General features: G+C 41.2%; 1 protein-coding gene across 2 annotated transcripts; it reads left to right on the top strand.

The window, feature by feature from the left end:
- Nucleotides 1-5,923: 5,923 nt before the first annotated feature.
- Nucleotides 5,924-20,326, top strand: C14H5orf58 (chromosome 14 C5orf58 homolog). Of its 2 annotated transcripts, none has more exons than XM_065905268.1 (3): nucleotides 5,924-5,973; nucleotides 13,888-13,981; nucleotides 20,152-20,326. In XM_065905268.1, the coding sequence occupies exons 2-3, from the start codon at nucleotides 13,888-13,890 to the stop codon at nucleotides 20,301-20,303; spliced, it is 246 nt and encodes an 81-aa protein (XP_065761340.1). In that variant the 5' UTR covers nucleotides 5,924-5,973; the 3' UTR covers nucleotides 20,304-20,326. The 2 variants fall into 2 exon arrangements, with proteins under 2 accessions (XP_065761340.1, XP_065761339.1); XM_065905267.1 differs by lacking the exon at nucleotides 5,924-5,973 and adding an exon at nucleotides 12,872-12,910.
- Nucleotides 20,327-21,315: the final 989 nt, after the last annotated feature.

Below are 21,315 nucleotides of genomic sequence, written 5' to 3'. Positions count from 1 at the left end.
ATAAAGGATCTGTCAAGAGTCCTCAACAGTACTGCTACTGCTAGGTCACTTCAGTCGCTTCCGACTCTGTGCGACCCCATAGACGGCAGCCCAGCAGGCTCCCCCGTCCCTGGGATTCTCCAGGCAAGAACACTAGAGTGGGTTGCCACTTCCCTCTCCAATGCATGAAAGTGAAGTCACTCAGTTGTGTCTGGCTCTTAGCGACCCCATGGACTGCAGCCTACCAGGCGCCTCCATCCATGGGATTTTGCAGGCAAGAGTACTGGAGTGGGGTGCCATTGCCTTCTCCTAGAATTTCCCCCTGTACAAGCAATGGCCAGCAGAGGGCCCCACAGGAGCAATTATTGAAGGCAGGCCCGTGAAAATGGAGCTAGTGGGAGGCAGTAGCTGATCCTGTCCCAAATCTGTTTATCCTCGACCACCATCAGGCTGCACAAGGCAATGGGACTCTGGCCAACCATGCCCCAAATCCTTTAGATCTAGACTCAAGAAATATAGAAAGATCCAGAGCAAGAGATCGGAGGCCAGTGTAAATCATTTTAACAGATTCACTGCTTGCTGCTTGATTTGTCAGTTTCACGGTGAAGAATCTGTAATCAAGAGCTCGCCCTGTTGGGCAGAATCAGGCGTGAGTGTTAGGGGAGATCTGCTTTCTTTGGGGGCCACTTTTCACTTGCCAGTCAGTAGTTTTATTTCCATTTTAATTTTCAGAGCATCTGGCCCGCAGCAACAGCCTGCAGTTTGGAATTCATGGCTCTGTTGTGTGTTTATGCACTGTGCTTGCTTGTAATTGACAAATTTAAATTCTGGTCATATTTCATTTATTACAGAGACCCAGGGAAAAATCCTCTGTGAAAACCTAATTACAGCGAAAATGCCACAAGGTAATTGCTATGAAAGAACTCCTGCAGCAACAGGGCTGAATATTTCATCCACCCATAAAATGATTACGCTGACAAGGTTCTGAAAAATAATAAAATCTGTTTAATAAAAAAGAAGCAAAAAATCAGTGTTTTTACACACAAAGTATTAAAACATCCTTCATTTTGGACAGATCCGAAGTCATTTGATTTTTATTCAAATGACGATCCACAGCCAAGAGAGTTCTTTCATGAGAAACAAGTTTCGTAATTCTCCCCATACCACACGAGGCTGCTGTGAAGCTTTCGGGCCTGTTGCCTTCTAGAACAACCATGAGTGTGCTTGTCATTGCTCTCTTGGAACTTTGGTCTATGCACCAGAATGAATCAGAAAGCACACAAAACTGAGAATATTCAGTGTTTAGATTCTGTGGTTCGTCCACTGTCTCCTCGGCCACCACAGGAGCTGTCCCTCATTCAGAGGGCTTTAGAAGCCACAAAGATGTGACTTCTGCTGCCAGAGCTGTGCTGAGGGCCCAGGACACTGGCAGGCAAAATGCACACCCTGGTTTCTCTGAGTCTAAGGATACCACTGTAGCAGGCCAACTCCTTCACTCAGTCACTGGACAAAGATTGTTTGTGCCCTTATTATGTTCCAGGAATTATGCTAGGCGTAAGCTATAATGATAAGAGATGAGTAGACAAGAGTAAACAAGATGATAGCTTCTTGCCCTTATAAAAGAGATACAGCAATAGCGAAAGAGGTCTACCCCAATGAAACTAAAAAGTAAACAGAAACATAAACTTAAAAAACTAAAATTAAAACAATAAAATTACAAATGAAATCGAGTATTACATAGAAACAAATAAGGGCCTGGGAGAGATGATGGGGTGATATTAGAGGCCAGTGATGGCTTCTCTGAACCCTGAAGTATGAAGAGAAACCACTATGGGAGGGTCAGAAGGAAACAACTGCAAAACAGCTGTGGGTATGTTCTAGGAATGAAAGAAGAGTCAGGCAAAGGGTGACTGGAACTCACATGGACTTGGAGGCCAGGGCAGGAACTCTGCTTCTTCTGAAGTGGACTATAGGAAACCACTGGAGGGCTCTGAGCAGGAGATGACATGATCTCATCGACATTTAAAAAGCACACCCAGCTGCAGTGCGTGGAGCAAGCAGATCCTGGGGGCAAGAGCAGCAGTAGGAAGCCAGTGGGGGTGTTACAGCAAGCCGCTCAGGCAGCAGTGGCGGTCTCCAAGACCAGGGGGATGGCGGCGGAGCGAGCGGCAGGGAGCTTTTCTTAGCACAAAATGGTTCACATAAAAATGTGAATCCAGTGGTTAAAACTCCACTCTTTCACTGCAGGGTGCAAGGGTTCAAGCCATGGTCAAGGAACTAAGATCCCACATGCCGCTAGGTGCACCCCCCAAAAAAGTAAATATTAAAGAAAAGAAAACCATGTAAAATCTCAGACTTTGGTACTGGAGTTTGCAAGTGAAACTGGAAGCAGATAACCAGAAAGGCTAGGAAAGAGAAGAAACAAACACCTAAATGAGGAAGAACCTGAAACTGGACTATCCATCTCCTTTTTCCTACCTCCGAGAATCAAGCAACACCGTGAGTCTGTTTGCTGTGTAAGGGGGGCTTCTGTCCCAAACACTTAACTGGAAGTTAAGTGGACATGATATATGGCTGAGAATTATATACACACAGGTGTGTGTGTGTGTGTGTGTGTGTGTGTGTGTGTGTATACATAGATAGATAGATAGATAGATAGTTGTTGCTGACAGTTGCTCAGTCCTGTCCGACTCTTTGCGACCCCAGGGACAGTAGCCCACCAGGCTCCTTTGTCCATGGGGTTTCCCAGGCAAGAATACTGGAGTGGGTTGTCACTTCCTTCTCCAGAATATATATATATATATATATATATATATATGACTGAATTCTGTCATCAGTACCAAAATAAGTTTCAACTATGATCACACATTTGATACAGGTAAAAGTTATACCTATTTGATATAGGTAAAAGATGTTCAATGCAGCCTTAAGTCCTATTCCTTGAAATACGGTCCACAGCTCATCTAGATTAAAATGGAAGAGGAGGGATCTAAAATGCAGATATAGGGAGCCCTACCTTAGATTTATAGATTCCCAGGTGGCAGGGTGGTAAAGAGTCAATAAGTAAGCTAGAATAAATAAGTAAATACAAAGAAAAGAAATCACCCATAAATCTCACAATTCAGGGATAACCATTAACATTTAGGTGTTTATTTTCCACACCTGTTCTTTTTTTTTTTTTTTCCCAGTGGGTTTTGTCATACATTGATATGAATCAGCCATAAAGTTACACGTATTCCCCATCCCGATCCCCCATCCCACCTCCCTCTCCACCCGATTCCTCTGGGTCTTCCCAGCCCAACAGGCCCGAGCACTTGACTCATGCATTCCACCTGGGCTGGTGGTCTGTTTCACCACAGATAATATACATGCTGTTCTTTCGAAACATCCCACCCTCATCTTCTCCCACAGAGTTCAAAAGTCTGTTCTGTACATCTGCGTCTCTTCTTCTGCCCTGCATATAGGGCCATCGTTACCATCTTTCTAAATTCCGTATATATGTGTTAGTATACTGTAATGTTCTTTATCTTTCTGGCTTACTTCGCTCTGTATAATGTGCTCCAGTTTCATCCATCTCATTAGAACTGATTCAAATGAATTCTTTTCAACGGCTGAGTAATATTCCATGGTGTATATGTACCACAGCTTCCTTATCCATTCGTCTGCTGATGGGCATCTAGGTTGCTTCCATGTCCTGGCTATTATAAACAGTGCTGCGATGAACATTGGGGTGCACGTGTCTCTTTCAGATCTGGATTCCTCAGTCCACACCTGTTCTTAAGCACATACAATATTGTTGTTCAGTCACTCAGTCGTGTCTGACTCTTTGCGAGCCCATGGACTACAGCACACCAGAGTTCCCTGTCCTTCACCATCTCTGAGAGTTTGTTCAAACTCATGTCCATTGAGTCAGTGATGCCATCCAACCATCTCATCCTCTGTCACCCCTTGTCCTCCTGCCCTCAATCTTTCCCAGCAACAGGGTCTTTCCAATGAGTTGGTTCTTGGCATCAGGTGGCCAAATTATTGGATCTTCAGCTTCAGCCCTTCTAATGAATAACCAGGGTTGATTTTCTTTAGAATTGACTGGTTTGATCTTGCAGTCCAAGGGACTCTCAAGAGTCTTCTCCAACACCACAGTTCAAAAGCATCAATTCTTCTGCACTCAGCCTTCTTTATAATTCAACTCTCATATCCATACATGACTACTGGAAAAACCATAGCTTTGACTAGACAGACCTTTGTAGGCAAAGTAATATCTCTGCTTTTTATACACTGTCTAGGTTTGTCTGTGCTTTTCTTCCAAGGAGAAAATCTTTTTTTTTTTTTTTCAACTTTTGGAACACTTTAATCAACAGAATGGAAGTATACAAATGAATTTCAAAATGAAATCAATGCACCTAAGAGGGAGATCTAACATGAGAGTACCTACAGCTCACAATGAGAAACCGGTCTGATGGAAGAAGGCCAGAGTCCAAAGCAGAGAGTGAGGAGGGATGTGTGAGAGAGAGGAAGAGCCCTGGGACCGGAATATCAAGACGTGCTCAGCTGACGTCTTCAACTTCCAGACGCCCCAAGGCCTTAGTTGTTGGTTTGGGACCAACATGGTATTTGGTCACAAAGAGCAGCAGTAGAGATCGGCTGTATCTGGAATGGGGAGGGAGGTGAGAGATCTGGGGAGGCTGCAGACAGTCTATGATAAAGCAGACGGAAGTATGAGGGCGCGGGTGCTAAAAAGGCTCTGTGTCCCCTTATGACAGGCGCCAACCAAACCGCAGCAATGTACTATCAAAAATAACTCAAGATACTACTTTAGTGGAAGCTATGAAGTAGCTACAGGAAACTTCTGCGGAAAAGGTCCAGTTTCTATGGAGAAAAATACGCATTCGAGCACTGGATGATCTATAGCGCCACATTCAGAGTTGGTGGAGGAAAGGAGCTCTTTCTGGGTGACTTGCAGAAGGCCATCTTTTCTTCACGGAGAGGACTGGAGCATTCAGTTCTTTACAAAGTTCTGTCAGCCTTCATCTTGTCTTGTTTTGCCTTGTATTCGGAAGCGTCCCTGGGCTCACGGCTGGGGTTGCGCCAATCGTCAGCTTCAGCTGTGCGCTTGTAATGGCGCCATGCGGACTCCTTAAAAGCCCGAAGTCTCGCAAGTGCTCCACTGGAAAGGGCCTTGAAATAAACGACAGCATCAGTAACCATGCCTTCCGTAGATCAATGAGCAAGTGTCTTTCAATTTCATGGCTGCTGTCACCATCCACAATGATTTTGGAGCCCAAGAAAATAAAATCAGTCACTGTTTCCACTGTGGTCCCATCTATTTGCCATGAAGTGATGGGACTGGATGCCATGAGCTTCGTTTTTTGAGTGTTCAGTTTTAAGCAAGCTTTTTAACTCTCCTCTTTCACTTTCATCAAGAGGCTCTTTAATTTCTCTTCACTTTCTGCTGTAAGGGTGGTGTCACCTGCATATCTGAAGTTATTGATATTTCACATATACATTTTTTCATTTAAAATGTGAGTATGCACTTAGATTCTATTGTCATTGACTTCATGAACATAAAGGCACTCATCTGTCATTTCATGGCTGGCTGATAAGGGTGAAGTGTGGGAGATGGGGGCAATGCCTAGAGGGAGAAACATCTGATCAGGATCTATGTTTCTAATAAACAACGGAAGTATTGTTGGGAGATGGAGAGCTGACATGATAGAATTAGAAACATCTTATTTAAGGAGAGAGAAGGTGTCCTCTGATTGGTGGATCTCTGAAAATAAATACAACGTGTGTCATGAATATGACTTTGCTGGATGACGGCATTTCCTAAAAAGCTGAGTGCAAAGAGTTCTCAGGCAAACAGGCATAGCAAGCAACTGTCAAAAATAGCACCGTGTTGAATATTGACAGCTTTTGTCCATCTGCTTTCTCAAAAACCCAGCCTCTTTCTTGCATTGTAAGAATGTTGAAGTGAAGAAGCAGCCAAGTTCTAGCACAGTAAGTGTATGCATTTTTTAATTTTAGACATCAAGTTGGAAAGTCTCAGTATTTTCTTGGCTTCCATACCTACTGAATCTACAGTCCTTCAGACTGTTTGCTTTGCTTTTCAAGGTTGAAGTGTTTTGGGCATAAGGTTGCCAGATTTAGCTAATAAAAGTGCATAATTCCCAGTTAAATTAGGTTCTTAGATAAATTTTTAATATGATTATCTGCCAAACAATATTCAGGATATACTTATAATAATAAAATTATCTGAAACTGTTTAACTGAAATTCAAATGTAACTGGATGTCCCGTATTTTATTGGCAACTCTATTTGGATAACTGCCTATTTCAGAGGAAAATGTTGGCACAGAAGTTTAATTTCTTTCCCCCCGGCTTGAGATACAGTCGCACATAACGTTATGTGAGTTTAAAGTGTACGGTGTGGTATCTGATGCGTGTGTGTTGTGACATGGTACCACAGCCAGGCGAGTGAGCTCACTCTTCAGTCCCCGCAGTTACCATTCTGTAGCTGTGATGGGGGAGCATGAAAGCTCCACTCTCTTTCAAGCAGACAACACAGTATTGCTTAACTAGAGTCACCATGCTGTACATTGGATCTGTGGAACTTTTATAACTTAAAACTTCTGCCTCTTGACCAAATCTTCCCATTTTCCCCACCACTCAGCCCCTGGTAATCACCATTCTACATTCCATTAGATTCCACGTATAAGTGATGGCATATAGTATTCATCTTTCTCTGTCTAAAAGATGAATTATGCTCATTTCACTGAGTATCATATCCTCAAGGTCCACTTCTGCTGTCACAGACAGCAGGATTTTTACATAAAATAATTTCTTAATTAGAAATCAAACTATTTTAGTTAATGCAGCGAGATATGTGTATTTTGTTAATAACTTCTTTCTGGTATACAGAAAAGTGATGCAGCTACATATATAAGTTCAGCTATATATATACAAATATATATATTTCTTTGTTGAAATATAATTGCTTTACAACGTTGTGTTAGTTTCTGCTATACCATTGTGAATCAGCTATATGTACACATGTGCTAAGTCACTTCAGTCATGTCCGATTCTGCAACCCCATGGACTATAGCCCGACACACTCCTCTCTCCATGGGATTCTTCAGGCAAGAATACGGGAGTGTGTTGCCATGCCCTTCTCCAATATGTACACATATATCCCAATAACTTCTTTCTAAAGTTGGAAGGGTTTCTTTCAGAGAAAAGAAAATGACTGTGTCCAATGTAACCTCAGCTACTTACAGAAGACAGAAGGCAGGAACCCCCACCTCCACTTTAGACCACCAGAGGCAGAAGTTCTGCACTGTCTTCCTTCCTTAATTTGATGGGCCTTGAGGAAAGCATTGTCTCTTCTAATGCACGAGAATGTCCTTGATCTTCTGGACACTGGTCATGCTCCTTGGGTAATGATCTGAGCATATGCTCATTGCCTGCCACATCTGCGTACACAGGAGTTGTATAATGCAATATTCAGAAAGGAGCTGATGCTCGAGCAGGAAGTCAGCCCTCAGAACAGAGACCAGCACTTGTAATTTACGATGGGCAGGGGGAGGATGGGAGTGGGAGCTCTGAGAGCAAGGGGAAGACATGAGATAATTTACTCAATTTGTTTTCCTAGAAATGGAAACTTTATGTCAAGAATTTGTAATAAAACTAACTGAGGCACTCACACCAGGCTCCATAAAATATTTAATCACCTTGTTGTTCTATGACAGCTCTTCTCTTGATGGGGGAATTTGCCAGCTTTTTAATCTCCCTTATTTGATTAACAATAGCATCAACAACAGCAACTTGTGTTGGGTTTCAGTAAATGTTGGATCTACAAACTTATTAAAGAAGATAGATTTATTTTAGGGCCTCATCTATAATGGTCTCAAGCCTTAAGTAGCAGATCATGCTTTTAAAGTTTTATGTTTTTAGGGGGAAAAAAGAGAATCTATAGCTACTTGAGGAGGAAAAGCATGTCAGTAAGTAATCATCGTTGTCCCAAGACATTTTTGTGGAGGAAAATATATTATTGCAGTCTATCTTTTTCTGAGTCTGGATCTCTGTTCCTCTTTTAACATTAATTTAAAAGAAACACAAAGCTAATTCTTTTTTAAATAAAAGGTTTAATGATGATCTTTTCCCAAGTTTGAACCTAATCATAAGAACTGATCAGCACTATGGTGGGTAGAAGGTCTTTAAACTTAATCAAAAGTCCTGTGAACAGAGTCTGAGTCCAGGTGTCTGAGCTGAAGCAGATCCTGCAAACACTTGCTGCACCCCGTGAATGAGTGGATTCAGTGCGTTTGGGACAGTGGGGCCCGGGAGACACCAAATGCTGCTGAGCTCCAGCCCCCATCGTTACTTGATTTTCATCACTGTCAGCCTTATGCTATCTCAGCCTGCCGAGGTTTTTCACCCTACTTCTCTTAAACACCTTCTTTTCTCCTGCTGTTGTCTTTGTGGAGTTTCCAAACACACAACTGAGTTCATGCAGGTCTGAGGTGAAGTTTTCATTAGCCTGCATCAATTAAGGAGAGGCAAAAAGACACATCTGGGAAGATATTTGTTAACATATTTTTATCCTTAAATTATTATGATCTTCCTTCCTTTTCTTCTTTCCTTTTTGATGTTGAATTATCTCTGCTTGTATAGATCAGTGTAAGTTATTTTTGTTTTATTAATGTCCCTCATTCAGAGCTCACTCCATATTTATACATTTTTGTGTGTATTAGTGTGTGTGTGTGTGTGTGTGTGTGTGTGTGTGTTCACATTTAATGATCTGTGAAGCCCATGACATTAGGGATCCACGATGCATTTGTTTACATCAGGTATCAAGAGATAGTATCCTGGTCCGGGAAACAACTTGGTTCAGCAAAAAGCACAGAAGGTTCTGGAATCTCACAGACACGATCTGTGTTTGAGATTAAATCTGATTCTTGTGGCCCCTGAGTATGCACTAAGCTCAAGCTTCACTTTTTGTACAGCTGGGGTGATAAAAGCTACCTGAAAGAGTTCCAGAAGATGAAAGCTTCTAACAATTGCTAAGTTGCCTCAGTCATGCCTGACTCTTTGAGACCCCATGAACTGTAGCCTGCCAGGCTCCTCTGTCCATGGAATTCTCCAGGCAAGAATACTGGGGCGTGTTTCCATGCCCTCCTCCGGGGATCTTCCTCAGCCAGGGATCAAACCTGAGTCTCTTTCGTCTCCTGCTTTGGCAGATGGGTTTTTTACCACTAGCGCCACCTGGGGAGCCTCTAAAAGAGTGTTTATTTTCTGAGCTTCTGTGCCTCTTTGTCCCCCTTTTCACCACTTGGAGAAATAGATCTAAAAATGCTCAACAAACATATCAGAAATAAGAAAATGCAAGACTCTGACACTAGCAAGTGTCCACAGTTAAAATGGTGAGTTAGGGAAGCACTGTCAGAGAGTTTGAAATTGCAGAACTGGGTAGGGTTAATTCTGGAAAAGGCCTTCCAGGATTAAGTTTTGAAGATACCCATAGTAAGTGGAGAAGAAGGCAATGGCACCCCACTCCAGTACTCTTGCCTGGAAAATTCCATGGACAGAGGAGCCTCATAGGCTACAGTCCATGGGGTCGCAAAGAGTCTGACACGACTGAGCTACTTCACTTTCACTTTTCACTTTCATGCATTGGAGAAGGAAATGGCAATCCACTCCAGCGTTCTTGCCTGGAGAATCCCAGGGACGGGGGAGCCTGGTGGGCTGCCGTCTATGGGGCTACACAGAGTCAGACATGACTGAAGTGACTTAGCAGCAGCAGCAGTATAGCAGGTTGAGTATGAAGTCTTTTTTTTTTAATATAGTTGAAGTGTAATTGATTTACAATATTATGTTAGTTTCAGATGTACAACATAGGATTCAGTATTGTTACAGATTGTACTCCACTTAAAATTATTACAAAGTAATGGCTATATTTCTCTGTGCTGTGTTCTTGTCTCTTATTTATTTTATGAATAGTAGTCTGTATCTCTTAATCCCATACCCTTATTTTGCCCCACCCTTCTTTCTCTTTTCCCACTGGTAACCACTAGTTTGTTCTCTATATCTGTAAGTCTGTTTCTATCTTGTTACATACATTTGTTTGCTTTCTTATTTTAGATTCCACAGAATGGGGAAGTCTTCAGGGATGGATGGTATGTTGGACAGCAGCTAATACTATGTTCAGCAATGTGTGGGACATATACTACTAAGGATCTGATAGGTGTTTTATATGGTACAGAGGGATTAAACAATGTGTAATCACACTGTTAGAGTTATTCCCCATCCAACTCTTTCAGTTCCTCTGACTACATCAAGAAGAAAGTCTCAGTTTGTACTAGACTAACTTTAACATTTCTTTAATATTAACACATTTTAACAAAGAGATCAGGCTTCAGGATTAGGGTCATCAAGAAGTAAAATATCTAGATGACTGTTATTTACATGGTCTTCATTTTTTCCTATTTCCTCTGCTTAACTTTTACTCCATACTAAATTATCATGTTAAACTCTGTGATATTAAAAAAATTTAAGTAGATTTAAATGTCAATGAAAGTAAATTTAAAATATTAAAGTAATAAAACAGGTGTTACACAGCTAGGGCAAGCAATCGTAACAGCAGCCCAATAAGGAGTGATATTTAGAAAACACTGATTGGGCCCATCTCTCTCACAAGGAAACAGATGAGGAAACTGAGATTCAGAGAAAAGAAGTTACTGTTTTCCAAGATCGCATAGCTACCTGAAGCTCAGAAGCTCAGTCCTTCTATGCCCTTCCTCATCTAACTCTGCACCAGACAACAAATTCTAGTGTTAAAAGGAAGGTGGTGAAAAACTAAAGTGTTCTTTGCACAGTCTTGTCCTATTCTTTGTGACCCCCAAGGACTATAGCCCACCAGGTTCCTCTGTTAATGGAATTCTCCAGGCAAGAATACCGGAATAGGTAGCCATTGTCTTCTGCAGGGGATCTGCCTGACCCAGGAATCAAATCCAGGTCTCCTACATTGCAGGCAGATGGTTTACCATCTGAGTCACCGGGTCAGATATAAAATAAAAACAGACTATGTGTTGCAAGTTGTTGGGAACCCACTGGCTCAAGAGGCTGGTAAGTGCAAATAAGGAAGATTTAGAGAAGGTGGACTTGTGTAGAATCTGAATCTGAAGTTCATCAAGTCTAAGGCAATTCCTGAGGGCCCCAAGAAAAATCTCTGAGTCAATTCAAAGGCAGTGGTGACAGAAATTCCTCTTGAAATCCAGCAGAGATGGCTTGGATCCCAACTTCTCTCCTTGGCAAGAGACCAGTGTATACCTCTCAGCTCATCTGTACAGATTTATGGGTGTGATAATCGCTAACATTTATGGAGCACATCACCTGCCAAGCCCAATGTGGTGCATTATCTCACTTAACTCTCAAAAGAAGATGGACAGTAGTTATTATTATCTTCATATGATAGCTGAGGACATCTATGGCTAAACCAGTGCTGGAGTAGAATTTAAACCCAAGAAGTTTCAGTCCAGAGTCTGACCTTAACCACACTCCTATTCTGGGAAAATTAAAGGCAAACGAGAGCTGTAAAGCACCTAGCCCAGCGCCTGGCACACAGTCGGCAAAATGCCTTCTCACTGTCCTCCTCTGCCCATGCGGTAGGGCTAGTCACTTCCTGCCACACAACCAGAACTTTCTCTGCAGGGGCCTAGCCTGGGACTACAACTCCCAGGATGCACCAGGAGCGGACACTGACCAATCAGGAAGCCCAGTCTCAGTTCCTCGGCCCAGCTCACGCTCTCCCCGCTTAACAGCGAGAAATTGGTGCGTCCCCTCAGGGTCCGGGTTGTGGACTGGCCTGGGTTAGTGGGTTTTAGGTAATCCTAATCCATCTTTGGTATGTGTGGTGAAGACCTGTCCAGGCTGCCTCAAGTTGCATCTTCAGGCTGGCCCCAGTGCAGTTCGCAAGGTCTCTCAGCCCGTGGCTCCCAAGAGCCCGCTTTCCTCACAGGCACGGTCGTGTGTTGAGTCAAGAAGGGATGGTTGGCTGGGGGGGTCCGGGCGCGTCCGGTGGCCACGCTGAGTCTGTTTCGCTTTGTTCCCATCTGGCTTGGGAGCCTGAGGGCTGCGGAATCTTCCAGGCTGCCGCAGGTGCCATCTTCAGACCCTAGACTGTGGCCCCAGACCTGAGGCTCCTCCCGGGAGTCAGACCGAGAAGGAGGGGGTAGCTTTTAGAAGAAGGGAATAATGATCCCCCTTTACGGGGACGGCCTGGCCTCCTGTCCTTTGGTCCCGGGATAGTGCCTTAGTTGCAGTCATGCCTTCAGTCTACGGTATGGAGGGCTCCAGTGCTACTGGGCCCCGATCCTGGCCTCCACTTCCCACCTCCTCGAGAAGCGCCGCTTGGCCGGCCTCTTCAGTCTCAAGAGTGATGGCCTGACGGAGCTTCCTGGGGAAGGGTTGACCAGCTCTGGCCTCGATCTAGTCCAAAGGGGTCTCCTTACCACGCTGCCCTTTGACCCCACCTACCTGTGGGCACCTGAGGGTCCTGGATAACTGGAACCCAGAGTGGGGAGGGTCAACTTTCTTGGGCATTTCTCCTTCCATTTAGTTTCTACTTACCTCAGGGTTTTTACTTCTATTTTTGCGTTCATTTCTTTAAGGTTCTTGATCTGTGTCATCCCCACCCCACCTCCTTTGCTTTTTGTCATCTTTACTTTCTCCTCAGACCTGTATATCTGACTTTGCTATACCCAAGTAAGATAGCTGTCATTCGACTTTGAGTGCCTAGGGGCTTGTAGGTGGATACAAAGTGTATTTTATTCATTGTCTGGAGAGCAAACAATTTATTTCTTTTACAGTGGCTCTGAAGTGAGTGAAATAGGATAAATTCCCTTGACTCGAAAAGGCAGGCGCAAAGAATTGATTCCAAGGTTAGTTTGTTCTCATTTTTTTGGACAAGCGGCATAAGGCATAACTTCCCATATTCTGTATTTCTGAAGTTGTGTGCACTAATTGTGATTTATTCAAGCTATTTTAAGATGTTTGAATGACTAAGGTTAGTTTCTAGTGAATGACCTAGAAACATCTCCATATGTTTATATCTGACACAATTGACTAAACATATGTTTTGTATATATAACGGAGTAATCAGTTGATTAATGTATCTCAGCTGAATTAAAATATGCATTGCCCTAACTCCCAAAGCTAAAGTAGAAGTGTCCATGTTGCTATCTTCTTAGTCAAGGAATTATAATTGTGTCTTACTTTATGCTTTAATATGTACTTAAATAAATCATATTTGGATCCTGTCATTCAAGCATAAGTTAGAAAATGGTGCTTATATAAATAAAATTAGAGAAGATAATATGAGACTGCTAAATTGTAAGGAAGTTTATGGGCTTCCCCAGTGTTTTAGCAGTAAAGAATCCTCCTGCAATGCAGGAGACCCAGGTTGGATCTCTGGAGGGCATGGCAACCCACTCCAGTATCCTTACCTGGAAAATCTGATGGGCAGAGGAGCCTGGTGGGATACAGTACGTAGAGTCGCAAAGATTGGAAAGGACTGAAGCAACTGAGCACCCAGGCACAGGGTAATTTTCTAAGTGCTGAGGATTTCTGAAATGGAGACATCTGCATTTCCATTGTAAGGGCTCCATTGAATGGATATGGTTTGATTAAAGAAGCAGCCTCATCCTAAGAATTCTGGTTAGAGGTGTTTTCAGTTGGAAAAATAGTACCAAGTTGATGACTTCCTGTGTGAGAATTCTAACCATTTAAAGAAACTATAATTTCACTAAAATTTTAGTTCTTAAATAACAGATTTTCTTCTTCCAGAAATGCTGAAAATTTGAGTATTTTTAAAGTATACATACACACTTCTGATTTATACATTCTCTTTTCAAACCAGATGATTAAGAATAATGTTACCGACCATAAACTAAATGTGGAAGCCATAATTAAAAACATTAACACAGTTTCTTTGGAGCTAAAAAAAATGAATGGTAAGTAGGAATCACTGAATTAAAATGTTTGCAGGTCATTGTTATAAAGAGTAGTCAATTTGTGCTTCTGGTGAGATGTAACTGAATTTTGCCTATTCATTCAGTTCAGTTCAGCCGCTCAGCTGTGTCCGACGCTGTGACCCCATGAATTGCAACATGTCAGGCCTCCCTGTCCATTACCAACTCCTGGTGTCCACCCAAACCATCTCATCCTCTGTTGTCCCCTTTTCCTCCTGCCCTCAGTCTTTCCCAGCATCAGAGTCTTTTCCAATGAGTCAGCTCTTCATATTAGGTGGCCAAAGTATTGGAGTTTCAGCTTCAACATCAGTCCTTCCAATGAACACCCAGGACTGATCTCCTTTAGGATGGACTGGTTGAATCTCCTTGCAGTCCAGGGGACTCTCAAGAGTCTTCTGCAGCACCACAGTTCAGAAGCATCAATTCTTCGGCACTCAGCTTTCTTTATAGTCCAACTCTCATATCCATACATGACCACTGGAAAGACCACTGACTAGATGGACCTTCGTTGGCAAGGTAACATCTCTGCTTTTTAATATGGTATCTAGGTTGGTCATAACTTTCCTTCCAAGGAGTAAGCGTCTTTTAATTTCATGGCTGCAGTCACCATCTGCAGTGATTTTGGAGCCCAGAAAAATAAAGTCAGCCACTGTTTCTACTGTTTCACATCTTCTTGCCATGAAGTGATGGGACCGGATGCCATGATCTTAGTTTTCTGAATGTTGAGCTTTAAGCCAACTTTGTCACTCTCCTCTTTCACTTTCATCAATAGGCTTTTTAGTTCTTCTTCACTTTCTGCCATAAGGGTGGTGTCATCTGCATATTTGAGGTTATTGATACTTCTCCCAGCTTGTGCTTCCTCCAGCCCAGCGTTTCTCATGATGTACTCTGCATATAAGTTAAAAGCACGGTCACAATATACAGCCTTGACATACTCCTTTTCCTATTTGGAACTAGTCTGTTGTCCCATGTCCAGTTCTAACTGTTGTTTCCTGACCTGCATACATTTTTCTCAGGAGGCAGGTCAGGTGGTCTGGTATTCCCATTTCTTTCAGAATTTTCCAGTTTATTGTGATCCACACAGTCAAAGGCTTTGGTGTAGTCAATAAAGCAGAAATAGATGTTTTTCTGGAACTCTCTTGCTTTTTCGATGATCCAATGGATGTTGGCAATTTGATCTCTGGTTCCTCTGCCCTTTCTAAAACCAGCTTGAACATCTGGAAGTTCACGGTTCACGTATTGCTGAAGCCTGTTCATTAAGATTTCTTTATTTCTTTTTTTTTTATTTTTATTTTTTTAAGATTTCTCTATTTCTTAAGCAATGTTTACAATGTAATATGAACTAGATCTCTGAAAATGCATTATGTTTGAGCATTGACCTGGAAGATAGCAGACTTGAATTTTCATCCTCGACATTTTATAAAAAGCTTCAGTTCAGTCACTCAGTCATGTCTGACTCTTTGCGACTCCATGGACTGCAGCATGCCAGCCTTCCCTGTCCATCACCAACTCCTGGAGCTTGCTCAAACTCATGTCCATGGGGTTGGTGATGCCATGCAACCATCTCATCCTCAGTGGTCCCATTCTTCTCCTTATAGAAACCTTATGATGTCTAACTAAGCCCTCTAAATTTGCTCCCCATCCTTCCCTTCAACAAACTCTTACAGAGTGATGTCACAGTCTGCAAAATTCAGTATCTTTGTCCATTAATCATTACTAAGTCTCTAAAGTTCCTTCTAAGTCAAAACTTGTAAGTTTGCTTGATTGTGTGAATTGATGATTCTAGTAGGATTAGACCTTATAGATCATGATATTTAGTCACTCACCTTACAGACATATTCTGTAATTTTATTCCAGGCATGTAGAATTTTTGCGATTGAATATTTCATCTATTCTTGACCAAACATTTCCTGTGTTGGAAAACTCTCTCTGTTACCAGTCTATTCTATATTAGACAGTTTTTCTTCATGGACTAGCTGAAATCTTTTCCCTATCCTTTCACCCACTGATCATTTTTCTAACCATGAAAATCCAAGTAGGGAGTGCCTGTTAGGTTTTTCCATGTATTCTCCTAAGCATTTCCCACATTTATGGCAGAAAGCAAAGAAAACTAAAGATGCTCTTGATGAAAGTAAAAGAGGAGAGTGAAAAAGTTGGCTTAAAACTCAACATTCAGAAAACTAAGATTATGGCATCTAGCCCCATCACTTCATGGAAAATAGATGGGGAAACAATGGAAACAGTTACAGACTTTACTTTGGGGGCTCCAGAATGCAGATGGTGACTACAGCCATGAAATTAAAAGACACTTGCTCCTTGGAAGAAAAGTTATGACCAACCTAGACAGCATATTAAAAGGCAGAGACATTACTTTGCCAACAAAGGTCCATCTAGTCAAAGCTATGGTTTTTCCAGTAGTCATGTATGGATGTGAGAGTTAGACTGTAAAGAAAGCTGAGTGCTGAAGAATTGACACTTTTGAACTGTGGTGTTGGAGAAGACTCTTGAGAGTCCCTTGGACAACGAGGAGATCCAACCAGTCCATCCTAAAGGATGGACTGAATATTCATTGTAAGGACTGATGCTGAAGCTGAAACTCCAATACTTTGGCCACCTGGTGCAAAGAACTGACTCATTTGAAAAGACCCTGATGCTGGGAAAGATTGAAGGTGGGAGGAGAAGAAGATGACAGTGGATGAGATGGTTGGATGGCATCACCGACTCAGTGGACATGTGTTTGAGTAAACTCCGGGAGTTGGTGACGGACAGGGAAGCCTGACGTGCTGCAGTCCATGGGGTCGCAAAGAGTCAGACATGACTGAGCAACTGAACTGACTGAAGCATTTCCCAAGCATTTCATGGACTTTGATCTGGGAACACTGCTGTCTCAGGTGATGTTAATAGATGTTATAAATGGAATCAGTGAACTGATGATCAAATAATTTTGGGAATGGCTTTATGCTAGGTAATTCTGTCACAAATTCACAGTACATATTAACAGAGGCTGTGAGGAGTAAAGGAATAGGAGTAAATAGGAGTAAATAGGAGTAATAGGAGTAAAGGAATAGGGTTACCTTTGTTTAATTAATCATCTCTCAAAAGCAATCTCAACAGCAAGAATTACCCTTTGAAATATAAATCTGCTGAAAATGCTCATTGGCTCATCACTGTCCTCAGGACTAAGTCCAGACCTCCTAGAATGGACTATAAGACCTTGAGATCAGACCCTGCCTACGTCTCCTTTCTGCTACCTTATTCTTCATTCCCTGCACATTCCAGGCTCCAACCACATTGAACTACCTGCATATCTACACATTTGCTCTTTTTGTGGCTGTGCCTTAATTATTACATGCATATTCTCCTGAAGTGCCCACTCCACCTCCACAGGTTGCCTCCCCACCTCCTCCTCACCAGGTTAACTGCTACTTATTAGTCACAGTTACTAACATTCAAAAACATTTTTTAAGCCAGTATGTCATTTCTTCTACTTTGTCATATCACCTATCATACTACATTGTAATTGTATGTTTGCTTACTTAACCATCCCTTAAGGTTATTCCTAGCTCTTAACCCAGTGCCTTTATATAATAGGCTTTTGGCCAACATTTATTAAATGAATAATTGATTCTGGATGCTTGCACTCATTTAAAACAATTAGAGAAGCTTTAGATTCTTCTCAAACTAGATTGACTTGTTCTAGTTTGGCAATTATTCTTTCATGAAGTACAATAGAATAAATATGATCAATGTTTTCCTAAAAAGTTGTGGGATAGGCAGGCAGTGAAAGATACAAAGAACTAATCGAGTCAGACTAGGAAGGTAGACTTCTGGTAAACATGAAAGATTAAATAAACACTCCGTTACACCCACTTTCTCCCAGAAGTATTAATGTCAATAGCTAACACTTATAGCATTTACCATAATTCAGATACTCTTCCAAGAGCACTACATAAATGGACTGAAATTGCTATAACAACCTTATGAGGTTGGAAATATTACCATTGACATTTACAGATATAGAAACAGATACAAAGGGATTAACTAACTTTCCCAGAGTTACACAACTGGTAGATCTGGGACTTAAAGTCTCACAAGTTGAAGGAAATAGTAGTATTAAAAACAAGGGTCTTAAGACAAAGTTTGCATACTGACTTAAAAAACCCATAGCTTTCTTTCCCCACTTGGCTACAAAACATTGGCAGCCAGATTTATACACTCAGGCAGATTTTCATTTCAGGAATCTGATAAGCCTAAGAGAAAAGACCTAAGTTTTTAGGTTTATCAGGTTTTTTGTTTATCCTCAACAAAACACCCAGCCAGATCACCACACAATAATTGCCATGGGAAAGAAATTCTAGTTGTCTTTTCAGTACAATAGTCTTAAATATGAGCAGACAATTATGGAAAAAAAAAGATGTTTGAGGAAACCGTCTAATATGAAAAGCAGAGACGGAACCAATAAGTAGATTCAATCAGTGAGGAGAAAAAGGTTACAAATGAAAATTTAAAACTCTAAGAAACTGTCATTAATGTCCACAGAGAAGTAAAAGAAGATGCTACATTTATGAAAAAGGAATAGGATACTATAAAAATATTTGGAGAACAAAATTAAGTGTGACAATAGAAATAAACTCTAGAGAAGGGTTGAAAGATTAAATAAAGAAAATTCCCTTGAGTGCAGAGCAAAAAAAACAGATGGACAAGGAAGTCTAACATCCTGTAAGTAGAGTGTTAGAAAGAAAGAACACAGACAATGAATGAGGAGGAATTCATTAAATAAATAATCTGGGAAAATTTTCCAGAGCTGAAGGATATATTTTTTTACAATGAAAGAGCCCAGCACAGTAGATGAAAATAGTCTTATACTAAAATGCAATACTACAAAATTTCAGAACACTGAAAGAACAAAATGATTCTTAAATCTTTTAAAGAGAAACAATGACTAAGAATTAGAATTGTGTGAACTTTGCCCATAGAGACGCTGGCAGCTAAGAGAAAGTGCAGTGCTGCCTTTGGAAATCTGAAGAAACGTGATGTCCAGCCTAGACTGTTACAGCCAGGCAATCTATTAAGCATTGGTGTAGAGAGAGACTCTAAGACATATACATTTCCCTGCCTTAGAAAGTTACCTTGGTTGTATTCCACCAAAAGAATAGACCAAAAAAGAGAGAGAGAGCACGAGAGACATGAGATTCTGGAAGAAAGATACTCCACACAAGGGAGGGGTGAAAGGAGTCCATTGAATAGTGGTGAAGGGAATTCCCAAGATGTGAACTGTACAGCTTTCTAGAGAGCTGTCAGTCCAAACTAGAGCTGATGAGAAGGCTCTAGGAAAGGAGAGACCCTCAACAATAGAACAGTAAAAGCTCTCGACTATGCAGGGAGGAGATTTACCCAACTGTGGAAATTTGGAATATATCCATGGTAATTAAGCAATGAAAAAAGGAACCAATTATTAACTGTGGTTGGGTGGAAGCTTGCAGGAAGGGAAATGTCCTACAAGACTCAACTGTAAAGAATATATAATCAAAAAAATTAAACATTAAATACTGAGCTAAGAAAAATTATACTCAAGTATATTGGGGGAATGGGGATAAATGAAAAGAGCTATATTTTAATCTTCTGTGGTCAGAAGCAAATACCTAAAATTGAGAAAAAAATATGAATATCATTTAGAGATAGGAGGTTAAATACCACCCCTCCCAAAATAAACAAAAATGCAACACACACATGCACACACAGACACACACACACAAACCCACAAAAACAAAATGAGCTCCAAAAATGTCAAAAGTGGTTATCTCTGGGAGATAGGAGTTTTATTTGGTTCTTTATACTGTATGTATATATAGCAGATAAAACTAGTAACTTTTAAAAATACACAAACTTGCATAAATCAAATTGCAGTGTAGTAAAACAGCTGACAATTTGAGCTAAAGAACCCTTCTAGTAAGCTTCTATATCATGTTTATTTTGCAGTGTATAAATTTGACTCTAAGTCAAAATTTGGCACATCTAAATTGTGGTTTAAGCAATAATCACTTAAAAAACTAATAATTAGGAAATAGCAACTTAAAGTAATAATAGTTGCCCGTGACATATGTGCTACAATATAGTGTCTTACATTATTAATTTTCTTTTTTTTTACACAGAACTCTCCCAGTTACTGCTTTGTGACCTTACCCTACATTTCAGTCATCCTGTGAAGACAGATGACTTAAAAGGAACAGAAAGAAACAGCCCCCACTTTGAAGAGTCTAAAATGCCAGATGTATCCCTTGCTTCTGATAGTTTTTTAATCTGATTTTTTATTTATTTGTTGTAAATTTATGACTTTTTATTGTTGAATTAGCCCATTTATAGGAGAATTGAGTTTACTAATATATTCAATTAAAAAAATATGTTGAATTGTAAATAATCATTTCATGCTTTGATAGGCTTCTCTTGTTTTAATGTTCCAGAAATGGCTAATTTATTTCACCAATGGCAAGAGTATTACATAGGAAGTTGGTCATGGAGCGCTGCTCATCCCATTCTCTATGCTTGAATTTGGCTTAGGTTGAAAGAGAGTTACTAAATTATAAATGTATGGTATGGATTTATATTAATCAGGTGTCTCCTGGTAGCAAGTGTCAAAAACAACTCAAACTAGCTGAATCATTTATTAGGTCATGTGCCTTGAAAGTTCATGGTTGGGATAGAGTTCAGGGCCTTCACTAATTCATCAGGTATCTCTACCTGGTTCTGTTTCTGTGCACTGGTCTACATCCTTTCCTGTTAAAAACTCATCACTTCCATATAACAGGTAGAAGAGAGTAGAGGTATGGTGGGTCTACAGCATTATCTTTTGGAGACCCCAGAGAAAAGAGAGATCCTCTGTCTTAGCCTCTGTGTTTAACAATCCAGAGAAGGGTCTTGACTGGGCCAGCTTCAATTAAGATGGGTTCTAAGCAACTATGTTTGGTGAGGCTGGGATTTATGCCAGGTCAGTGGAAAAGGAGCAGGCATCCTGCTCAGTCATTCAGTTGTGTCCAGCTCTTTGCGACCCCCATGGATTGCAGCTCACCAGGCTTCTCTGTCCATGGGATTTCTCAGGCAAGAATACTGAAGTGAGTTGCCATTTTCTCCTCCAGGGGCTCTTCCCAACCCAGGGATCAAACCTGCGTCTCCTGTATTGGTAGATTCTTTACCACTGAGTCACCTGGGAAACCCTCTAGAGAAAGAAAGTCCTCACCAAAAGAATAGAGTCGCCATGGCCTGAAGAAGGGAGGAAGACTGCTAGTCATAAAAACACCAGATACTCACAGTTCATTTCA

Source organism: Muntiacus reevesi, chromosome 14, assembly GCF_963930625.1.
Source record: "Muntiacus reevesi chromosome 14, mMunRee1.1, whole genome shotgun sequence".
Lineage (NCBI taxonomy): Eukaryota > Metazoa > Chordata > Mammalia > Artiodactyla > Cervidae > Muntiacus > Muntiacus reevesi.
Note: the sequence above shows the minus strand (reverse complement) of the source record. Positions and strands in the feature narration are given on the sequence as shown.